A 12,142-nucleotide genomic window follows, 5' to 3' on the forward strand; every position below is an offset into this window, starting at 1 on the left:
AAGTGTGTTAATGTTTTATTCACCAATTGCATGTACAAGTAAAAAACAGGGAACCAGATTCAAATTGATGAACTTGCCCTGCTGTACGGTAAGCAGGCATCCAACTGTTCTCATCCGCCAGTGAACTCCTGTCTTTATACAGAGTCGGTTTGATTTCCAGAGGCCTTTAATACTAGCTCAGCTGGGCATCTGGGCTGCCATTGAGCAAGGCCTTAATATTTCACCATATTGACAGATGTGTGTAAAAGCATCTGTCAGGTCATTAAATGGAGGGTTGTCCTACACTGACAGACTGGAGATGAGCTGCATCTGAGACAGGATAGGTCAAATAAGATGTACACTACCGTTCAAAAGTTTGGGGTCACTTAGAAATGTCCTTGTTTTTGAAAGAAAAGCACATTTTTGGTCATTTAAAATAACATCAAATTGATCAGAAATACATTGTAGACATTGTTAATGTTGTAAATGATAATTGTAGCTGGAAAAGGTTGATTTTTTATGGAATATCTACATAGGAGGACAGAGGCCCATTATCAGCAACCATCACTCCTGTGTTCCAATGGCACGTTGTGTTAGCTAATCCAAGTTTATAATTTTAAAAAGCTAATTGATCATTACAAAACCCTTTTACAATTATGTTAGCACAGCTGAAAACTGTTGTCCTGATTAAAGAAGCAATACAACTATCCTTCTTTAGACTAGTTGAGTATCTGGAGCATCAGCATTTGTGGGTTCGATTACAGGCTCAAAATGSCCAGAAACAAAGTACTTTCTTCTGAAACTCGTCAGTCTAACCAGAATAGAAACAGAAGTGGGAGGCCCCGGTGCACAACTGAGCAAGAGGACAAGTACATTAGAGTGTCTAGTTTTAGAAACAGACACCTCACAAGTCCTCAACTGGCAGCTTCATTAAATAGTACCCGCAAAACACCAGTCTTAAAGTCAACAGTGAAGAGGCGACTCCGGGATGCTGGTCTTCTAGGCAGAGTTGCAAAGAAAAAGTCATACCTCAGATTGGTCAATAAAAATAAAATATTAAGCTGGGCAAAATAACACAGACACTGGACAGAGGAAGATTGGAAAAAAGTGTTATGGACAGACAAATCTAAGTTTGAGATGTTCGGATCACAATGAAGAACATTCGTGAGACGCAGAAAATATGAAAAGATGCTGGAGGAGTGCTTGACGCCATCTGTCAAAGCATTGTGGAGGCAATGTGATCGTCTGGGGGTGCCTTGGTGATGGTAAAGTGGGAGATTTGTACAGGGTAAAAGGGATCTTGAAGGAAGGCTATCAATCCATTTTGCAACATCATGCCATACCCTGTGGACGGCGATTAATTGGAGCCAATTTCCTCCTTCAACAGGATAATGACCCAAAGCACAGCTACAAACTATGCAATAACTATTTAGGGAAGAACCAGTCAGCTRGTATTCTGTCTATAATGGAGTGGCCAGCACAGTCACCGGATCTCAACCCTATTGAGCTGTTGTGGGAGCAGCTTGACCGTATGGTACGTAAGAAGTGCCCATCAAGCCAATCCAATTTGTGGGAGGTGCTTCAGGAWGCATGRKGTGAAATCTCTTCAGATTACCTCAACAAATTTATAACTAGAATGCCAAAGGTCTGCAAGGCTGTAATTGCTGCAAATGGAGGATTMYTTGASGAAAGCAAAGTTTGAAGGACACAATTATTATTTCAATTAAAAATTATTTATAAACTTGTCAACGTCTTGACTATATTTCCTATTAATTTTGCAACTCATTTCATGTATGTTTTCATGGAAAATCTTGACATTTCTAAGTGACCCCAAACATTTGAACAGTAGTGTATTTAATACAAACTTATCGTCCTGTGCGGTTTAACCAGTATATGACTACAATACAGACTACAGTATACGCTGAGCTGAGAGTGATATGACTACAATGTATTATTAAATGATGTCAGAGACGTASACCAAGCCCTAGGCTGACTATAATACATTTACAACTATGACAAGTTCTGAATTATTCATTTTGTACATGAATTCCATAGTTATGACATATTATATAAGGCCAAATGGATGACAAAAGTAGTTGCCACCATTTCACCTTGCGACCACAGGTTTAAATAAATGTACACGGATGCCTTTCATTCTTATAAGCTGAAACAGATGTTTCAGGTATCCTATTTCAAAAAGGTCTCTCTGCTACTTTGAAGGTGATGGACAGTTGAATAAACGGGTGTAATTTTTAATCAAGGCCAAAGCATTTCAGAGATGTGTAAACCCTTTGATGATCTCTGATGCCAGCTCCAACACCTTCTTCCAAAGAGTTCTGAAAGATGTCAAGGAACACAGGCTTTGCCAACATTTGAGTCTTTACAACTGATCTCTAACTTCCATCATTCATCTGATAGTAGTAATAGTATTGTATGTAAAGTGAATCTTGGCTTGGAATTTTTCATTACAGGAGAATGATATGCTGCCCATGCATATAMATCAAAGCAATACAACTCCTTTTATGTCCTCAAAAAAGGTCAACGTGTAGATCAACAAAGCTTTGAACGTTGTGGCAATTATTAAATATATTTGTTGTGAGTTAGTGATAATTTAAATTTGAACCAAGAATGTATGTGTCACGCCCTGACTGTAGAGAGCTTTTTATGTCTCTATTTTGGTTTGGTCAGGGTGTGATTTGGGTGGGCATTCTATGTTTCTTTTTCTATGATTTGTATTTCTGTGTGTTTGGCCGGGTGTGGTTCTCAATCAGAGGCAGCTGTCTATCGTTGTCTYTGATTGAGAACCATACTTAGGTTGCCTTTTCCCACCTGTAAATTATTGTGGGAGTAGTTGTCTATGTGTAGTTGCATGTCAGCATCCGGTTTAAATAGCGTCACGTTCGTTTTGTTAGTTTGTTTAGTGTTTATTCGTTTATTAAGAAGTATGTATTCAAATCACGCTGCGCTTGGTCTCATCATTATGAAACGAACGGACAGAACTACCCCACCAAAGGACCAAGCAGCGTGGAAGAGAGACTGGACATGGGAGGACATCCTGCAAGGGATCCTACACATGGGAGGAGAATCCTGGCTGAAGGGATCGCTCCCATGGAACAGTGGAGGCAGCCAGGAGAGCGGAGGGAGCGGGAAAAGGGAACCAGCGTTATGAGGGAACACGGCTGGCAAGGAAGCCCGAGAGCAGCCCCCAAAATATTTGGGGGGGCACACGGGGAGTGTGGCAGAGTCAGGTTGGAGACCTGAGCAAACTCCCCGTGCTTACCGTGGGGAGCATGTGATGGTCCGGCCCCGTGTATGGGGTGATGTGCACTGTGTCTCGGCCGAGCATTCACAGTCCGGTGTGCCTCGTGCCAGCGTCCCGCATTTGCCGGTGGAAGTGGGCATCCCAGCAGAGGGGATGGTGCAGCTCTGCGCTCGAGACCGCCAGTGCGCCTCACGGCCCAGTGTATTCCAGTGCCTCGGCCAAAGGAAGAGGCATCCGTGTATGTCTCCTCAGCCTGGTGAGTCCTGTGCTGCTCCTAGAGCCAGGTCTCCTGTGTGTCCTCCAGCCCGGTGAAGTCCTGTACCTGCTCCTAGAGCCAGGTCTCCTGTGTGTCCCCCAGCCCGGTGAAGTCCTGTACCTGCGCCCAGCCCGGCACCTCCAGAGCACGGCCTCCAGCCCGGCCCTCACAGAGACGGCCATCTGAGACAGCCGAGCTCCAGAACGGCCAGGAGCCTCCAGAGACGGCCTCCAGCCCGGAGCCTCAGAGACGGCCTCCAGCCCGGAGCCTCCAGAGGCGCCCTTCAGCCCGGAGCTTCCAGAGGCGCCTTCAGCCCGGAGCTTCCAACGAGGGTCCCAGTCCGGGGCCCGCTGCGAGGGTCCCGCTCTAGAGGCGCCACCTAAGTGGGCCAAGCCAGAGGTGGAGCGGGGTCTACGTCCCGCACCAGAGCGCCACCGCGGAGAATGCCCAACCCAGACCTCCCCTATAGGTTTAGGTTTGCGGCCAGAGTAGCACCTTTGGGGGGGGGGTACTGTCACACCCTGACGTAGAGAGCTTTTTATGTCTCTATTTTGGTTTGGTCAGGGTGTGATTTGAGTGGGCATTCTATGTTCTTTTTCTATGATTTGTATTTCTGTGTGTTTAGCTGGGTGTGGTTCTCAAATCAGAAGCAGCTGTCTATCGTTGTCTCTAATTGAGAACCATACTTAGGTTGCCTTTTCCCACCTGTATTTGTGGGTAGTTGTCTATGTGTAGTTGCATGTCAGCACTCGGTTTAAATAGCGCTACGTTCGTTGTATTTGTTTAGGTTTGTTTAGTGTTTATTCGTTTTATTAAAGAAGTATGTATTCAAATCACGCTGCGCCTTGGTCTCATAGTTATGATGAACGTGACAGTATGTCATCCCATGTTGGAAAAGGAAATGATTTGACTGAAAGTAATAAAACAAAAGCATAATTCACCTTATTGCTCTTATACACCTATCAAAAAGATAAGAAATGTTGATGTCAAAATGATAATAATTTATGGACCAGCCAACCTTCATTTTAGAAGTTAGCGTAATCTTTTCTCAATTAGTGAGCCACTCAATAAATTATCAATCCAGTTTTCCTATACATCAGGCATAAACGAGTTTAGTCTGTTAATCATAATTGTATTATGGTTGGCATACTTATCTARGAGACGCTGCTTTGATTAGGCAACTATCTGAAACCTTTAGGGGAATTTAATCAGCCACAATGTGTCTGCACGAGCCTTGCAACAACAACAAAGAAGTTGATTAAGAAAAGAAAAAGAAAGAAAAGCAATAAAAAGAACCCATAGCTAAAAATATCATTAMGTTTATGGATTGCTGGTGGCTAAAAGCATTACATTGTTGTATATCTCAGACTTCAGAGATCTCTGGCCATGGAGCCTGGGTCTTTTGAGGCACAGCATGCTGTGTTAAGGAAGGGAGCACTAAAAGCCAGCTCACAGTGACAGGGGGCATTAGCTGCCCTGCATCCTCCAGTCTGCAGTTGGTATTAGCAGGCACCAAGCGCTCTGTCAACACTTATTACTCCACACACAAATCTTGTGACCAGCGTCAGCACTTTCCTACAGCTCTAAAACAACCAGAGGAAACGAAAAGATATGCAGTTGAATATAAACATCTTACCCCAAAGTGATGACGTGGTTGGTCAAGTGAATCAAAGTGAAATTACATTTTAAAAGGAAATGGTCTATWTTACACAATGAGGAAATATTTTGGGAGAAAAATATGTCTAAAAAAAATTATATATATTTTACACTTTTCATTAGATGTAGGRTCTTCATTTGATCACTCCTTTGTCAATGAGAATTTTCCTGCAAAGCAGGAAATACAAACTTGTAGTGTATTTTAGTTTTTAAAAGGCTTCTGAAAGTTTAATTTCCACCTAGAAATTTCTGATTTGATTTGCTATAACAAATGTATCAACCCCTACAAAAATATTATTTAATTATAATCCACATAATAATTCACATTTCCTGTTGCTGCAGGATTATTTTTCTACTGTAGGAGACTGGCTCACATTAAGATCCTACATCTGTAAATGTGTAGCAAAATAGAAAAACTGCAAAGGCTATCTAGACTTGATTCGTTTGCTTTGTTCTGTCGCTGTGTACCTTGCTCGACAATGTCTTACACTGACCCTATCAATATTAAATCCATATTAATTATAAAGTGTTGGAATATAAAAGAACAAATAAGTATATTTGATACATACTTTCTGAGTAAAAGTAAAATGAGTTTATTCATATTTATCAACTTTTCCAGGCCAGCTGTTACTGAGTAGATGCTGTAATCCTGCCGTCTACTTAAATACCCCACAATGACACACAAAACCTGAAAAAGGTGGTCACTTTACATAGCTTGTAAACTGAGGCTTGACAGTCATAGGCATTATAACCCTATGAGATTAAGTTCCATGGAAAAGTCAATTGGGTCAGTGTCAGTGAAATTCTTCACTGTCCATTGATGATATACTGTGTATGATCCTGCATCTGGAGCTCTATCTCTATGTTGATTCAGCCCAAATTGTGTAGATATGAGAACCCTTGACTAAAAATCAAAGCCACTGCATATCCACATTATGGATTATATTCACTCATAAGTAAACCTCAGTGACCAGCAGAAATTGGGAAAAAATTATGGTAGCGTTCCCCTACTCAGACATTGCACACATCAACCAATGGTTGCAAGCCACGTCATCGACTGTGCCATTGGGCACCAGATTGCTATAACATATGCACTGGTGTAGAGGAAACCCCTGCTGCCCCCACGAGCTATGGGGACCCATGCGCCCCTATGTCTACATTTTAAAACATATTTTTATAAATAATTTTGACAATAACCCTCTTTTTAAATTTCAAAATGTAGCAAGTGAAGTGTTTGTGTTGTCCAATCTACATGGTAGTAGGTGAGGCAGACAGACAATATAGTTGTTGTGCATCTAATTAGGCTATTTCTTAGTGGCGCCAGCGGCAGCCCACCTTCCTCCTCACCTAATTGGCAATCAAGTTAAAGAAAATGTAGGTGAATCAGGCTGGACTCGGATGGAGAGTGAGTGCGTTGTTCAAGATGAATAAACATAAGGCAAGACCAAGTGGTGCACAAAAAAAGATGCAAAAAATCTTTATCTRATCAAGCTCGTGCCAAATTACCCATRATAACCACATCAGCAAAGCAACCACCTCATCCTCCACTGACGAAACACCATGGCAGCAGCTAGCACAAGCAGCCTTCCAGTCCCGACAGAGACCTCACTGCCCGGCCCGGCAATGAAAGAGGCCTGGCTCCTCCTCTCTAGAAAACCAAGCAGATGACTGCCAGAGACCAAGTGGCCTCATGATAGCGACACACCTTCGATGAACACTGGTAAGCCTATGAGTGATGAGATGGATAGCCCCCTGTGTAATATAAATAGGCTACCAGCTAAATACTGTATATTGCTATGAATAGGCTAGTAGGCTAGACTGCATTGTCTGCATAATGAAACAATCCCTAATAAGCTATTGTTTTGATGGTGGACTGATTGTATTATTATTTTTTCAGTTTAATAGACTGGTTTTATGCAGCACAAACTTTCTATCCAAGCTGTGAGAGAGCGCAAGGACGGCTGAGGTAGGCTATTGCCTACAGGACATTTGTATATATGCTGTTGCATCGGAAATGTATTTTACAATCTGCAGTGTTTGAATTTCCCACTAATTACTGAACAAGTAAATACATTATTGCCGCCAGCCAGCATTCTAAATAGCAGCATTGCGACATTGTAGGCCTATAGATTCTTGGAACAAACGTTAGGCTTAACATGAGAAAATGACCAAATAAAACATGTATTCATTAAAGCAAAGCTATAGGCTACTACAAGCACTAACATTACCTAATCTGATAGCCTATCGATAAGCAGCCGCATAGATTTAGCAATTTCAGAACCTCGGACTGCGATCGCTGATACCTAAAATACCTACCAAGGCATTGTAAGATCTGGCATGCGTCCAATCGTGTGCAACTGCAGCCCGCAATTCGAGTCGTTCCTGCATCTGAAAACAGTGCCCGACATGYGGAGGTGAAGGACACTGTCTACCGGTCACCTACGCCTCCTGCTAGTTCAGCATGCGGGAGCGACACCGTGTGCTAGCTAACTAGCTAATTAGCGACACTGTGTGCTAGCTTGCTAGTTAGCCAGCACACGGTGTCGCCCCTGAGTACCGGAGAAAACCGTGCCCAACAGTGTCTACCGGTCGCCCCCACCTCCCACTAGTACAGCAGGCGGGAGGCAGTAGCAACACCTTGTGCTAGCTAACTAACTTGCTTGTTAGTTAGCGACACCATGTACTAGCTTACTAGCTAGCACACAGAATTTATGCCGAGACCTTCACACTGCCCGTTTCTGCATAATTCAAGAAGGCAATGAGCTCCTTCGGGTCTTTTTAAAAATGGCGGGTGGGGAAGCGAAACTAATGCGTTATAGTGAGAAGGACAGATGTCGTGTGGGAAAATTGCTTTTTTCACTCGATCTGTCCAACTTATCACCTTATCGCCTCTAAAATGTAAATAAAACACTATAAAGAGTTTATATAATGTGTCATTACATACCTATTTGAAGGTTTGTGTCGAATTTGAATCGGGTTTTTAGGGCGGTACTAAAGTGATCTTAGAAGTAAACAGCGGCTTTGAGAATGATGATCGCATGCAATGATGMCGAAAAAAATGACTAGGTATCCCCCTTACCCCCGTCACTGTCCATTTCTTGTTTTTAAATGATGGGAGAAGTGCTACACCYGGTGGAGAGAGATTGTAAGACATAAATAGTTGCTTTATGCGTGCTGTACGTTACGACATGACACGTCAAGATGTAACGGAGGGTCAGTTTTTTCAACTTTTCTCCAATACTATAGAGCCATTACCATGACGATCAATGCTTGAATAGAAACCTAGTTCACACCCACGATTTTGAAGTCAACACAGTCGCTACAGTCCCATTAGTTTTCTTTGTAGCCTCGTTTGAATGTCGCGGTTACGCACATTTGTACGGAATGGGGTGAGTTTACGTTAGCTGGCTGAGATGGCACAGAGTGTCCTTCGCTACCGCCTGCCGAACACCTGCCCTCGCCACTGTCCTCTTTGGCCTCTTCTTCTTCTCTGGGGTTTATCGGCGGTTGCATTACCGCCATCTACTGTACTGGAACGTCCGTGCCTCCCGCATATGTACTGGAATCATAGATAAAAAATGTACCAGTAGAAGTATAGTATAAATAGGGGTTCCTGCGGACTGCAGTTGCGCAGTTGCACCCTTCTCCATACGTCGGCAACGCCTGGGCAGAGGAACGCGCCCCTTGAATCTGAGGAGTACATTTAGAAACATCATAACCTGGTCATCAGGTGACATCATTCTAATGCGTTGCGCCACAAATGAATTACAAATGAAATGCAAATAAACTACAGTCATCACACTATCTGACTTGAGACAATGGGTCAACCTGATGTGTGTTTGTATGCAATTTCTGGTATAACAAGCATAGAGGGTGGACTACTGTGTTTATCCTGAACTGACGCAAAAATGGTGGGCTGATTTTGTCTCCTAGAAGCTGAAACCTTTTTCACCTGAGTTAGTAAACTTGATAAAGAACAAAATGAAAGCAGACAAATATTATTAATCCTTGCACCCTGTTTGAATTGTACAAAAACATAGACATAGAAATAACTTATATGTGTTCAACTTCAGGTGGAATATTGGCCTCTGATTACTCTGAAATTCCAGCTCCATTCTAGAGCTCACTCCTGCTGTGTTCCTAATGAGGAGGTGGGTGTTGGAGATGACTCTGAGAACTGTCAACAGCTGCTGAAACTATGGATCAATAAATCAGTGTTACTTTATCAGCATGTACATTTCGAATGGGTTTGTAAGCTGATAACTGTTTGATGGAGGACAGATGGTTTTACTATGATAGGGTAATTATAGGACTGGTCACTGGTTGATAAAACAAATGTGGGAAAATATCAACTCAATTTGAGACTTTGATATATTGTCCAAGGTCACCAAGCATCTTGTTCTCATCAATATTTTAGTTTCAGTTGCTATGAAGCAAAAAAGTAAGATTGTAGAAAAAGCACAAAACTCCCTCCATTTTTCCAATAGTGTGCGTGAATTGTGCGCATTTACGYATGAATACAAACGCTTAACAATTATGACTCAGGCAATCCTCAACCCGTATCCTCTCCTGGGAACCCCAAGTTTTAATAAATATAATTAACAAGTAAGTCTTGGCCCCAGCTCTATGAAAGTGTATAACTGTGTAAGTAAGTAATCTACTGAGAGCCGYCCATAGGTTACCCATGTATGACCGGTGCACGCTGGTTTACTGAGAGTCTCTTGAACCAGACTGCTGACTTGCGCAAACTACGCGAGACTCCTGAGTTTGGTTCAGAGTGAGTGAGTGCGCACGCTGTGAACCCTAATTGTGACAGGTGTCATTACTCCATCAAAGGGTTCACGGTGTGTTGAGTTGATAGGTATAGGGGAGATATATATATTTTAAGACAAAATCGAGATTTCATTATTTCAGTGACATTTTATTATATGAATATAAAGAATAAATAGCAGTTCTCTTAATTTACTTGATAAATCGTTGAAATAGGCTACCGATATGCAGCTGTATATCAGCTGCAAGATAACATCATCCACATGAAATCTGAGGTCGATAGATTAGTTTCCATAATGGAAAACAACATGTTTATAAAACGGCACCTATGCGCCATTGATCTTCAATATAAATACAACAAATATAACCAATACTTTCCACAAATACGGTAGACTCTGGTTACACGTAATACTGACTTTTTACAATAACCTATAATTGAATGGCACCTCATATACATAAAATACATTCCTACACGGTAGTGCATACAAAATTACAAAGTCATCATAATTTATACTTGAAAACAGTCATTTCAGTTCGAGCAGGCGCATTTGCATTCGGTTATCATGGGGTATTGAACTGGTATCCAAGTACATTTGAGCCCCCCTTTCTTCTGTATACATCGCCATCTCAATATYGTAAAATGGGTCGAGTTTGCTGGTTTGCAGACCATCCCCTCTGGAACCGAACATGATCTTTTGCTTTGACAGTTTCCCACTCTAACATAACGTGGCCAAAATCTGTTGCCGAGGTCGTTCCATGTATAAATGACGGGACAGAACGAGAATGACCACAGCCACTGCTGCAGCCTCCGTTTAAGTTTTTTACTGGGTCTGTGCTTCTTGCCAAACTGTACGTCAAAATCCATTGCTTTGATTTCATTCGGCATCACTCCACTGGGCTTCTGTTGAATGTCCAAATCGTCAAGCTCATCGTTGCCAGTGTATTTATCCTGTGGTGGTGTAATAGACATCAAGCGACTATCAAAGTCCCCCAATACACTTTTCAGTTCGGTTTCATTGAGGTCCCTCTCTTTTGGGTCAAAGACAGGATCTGGGTCCTCTTTTAATTCCACAAGTGGCAAACTGTCACTCGGRATAGGACGGAGGAGGTAATAATGCTGGCATAGCCCTTCTTCTATTATAAGTCCGAGGGACAACATCAGCAAGTACATTGCTACAAAATGCTGTGATTGATCCATGTCCGTTACGCACAATAAGACAGTATTATAGGATASAGCTAAACAGGTAGGCCTAGGCTACTCTRCTGCGTACAGTTGWGCCMGGTTCTTGCGGAGTGCGCACCGGCTTGAGTTACATCCAGCMAAACYTYACTTCTTGAGTGTTSGTGTCCTTAAAATTCAGACTGCTTACTCCATAGCAAACGATAATTGATTGAAGATGGTAAAGATGAATAGTCTCTTTCGTAAAAACAAATCTAGATATAGGCAGTGTTTCCCTTTTACGCACGAATTCAATATATTGTATGAAATGGCTCTGTGACAGCATCAGTGGCATCAGGGGTTCTCGTTCTTGTGCGCTTTGACGCGTGATTCCAGTCTCAAGTCCTCCCCTCTGAGGATCGGCATGGTGTTTCGTTTTCTTTTGCAGGACGCTGAGAGAGTAACCTGCTCCCTCTGATATATCCTCCACGGGTTGTGATGTAATTCATATATCCATCTGAATGTGGGTTTGTTGTAGGAGATCCCCGACACCCCCCTCAATCAAGAAGCAGGGATGGGTTAGGGAGAGGAGGGGTCCGTCAATTTGGATTCTGATCGCCCTCTGTCGGAATATCTGGCTACTTCTGCTAATTTTCCATTGATAACAGAGGGGGGATATTAGCTAGAAGCGGTGAACAACAATTAGAACTGAATGTGAGAGGCCATAGCCACTACTATTTCTATCAATAGGCCAACAGCTACTATTCATTTGAGAGGTTAGTCTACTGGCTCCTCTGTACAAATACTGTTGATGATTAAAAAAAAGGCTTACTAGGTTATAAAACAACAGGATATAGAGATAGTATTTGTCATGAGGAAAAACATGTTAAATTCTCTATATAATAGCATCCTTAAATGACACTCATGACACATACACTCTACTCAATAATACCAGCACAAAATGCTTCAAATATTTGGAATTGTTGTGAGCAAGTAGAACGTAGGGAGAGATCTTATAAAGAACATGACTGAACAAAATTTTTATTTTTTTATTGTATTA

General features: G+C 42.2%; 1 protein-coding gene across 1 annotated transcript; it reads right to left on the reverse strand.

The window, feature by feature from the left end:
* Positions 1–10,063: 10,063 nt before the first annotated feature.
* Positions 10,064–11,620, reverse strand: LOC112073976 (noggin-3-like). The gene has a single exon (XM_024141207.2). It carries the CDS (start codon positions 11,119–11,121, stop codon positions 10,453–10,455), a length of 669 nt encoding a protein of 222 aa, XP_023996975.1. The 5' UTR covers positions 11,122–11,620; the 3' UTR covers positions 10,064–10,452.
* Positions 11,621–12,142: the final 522 nt, after the last annotated feature.

This window comes from Salvelinus sp. IW2-2015, unplaced genomic scaffold, assembly GCF_002910315.2.
Source record: "Salvelinus sp. IW2-2015 unplaced genomic scaffold, ASM291031v2 Un_scaffold2440, whole genome shotgun sequence".
Taxonomy (NCBI): Eukaryota; Metazoa; Chordata; class Actinopteri; order Salmoniformes; family Salmonidae; genus Salvelinus; species Salvelinus sp. IW2-2015.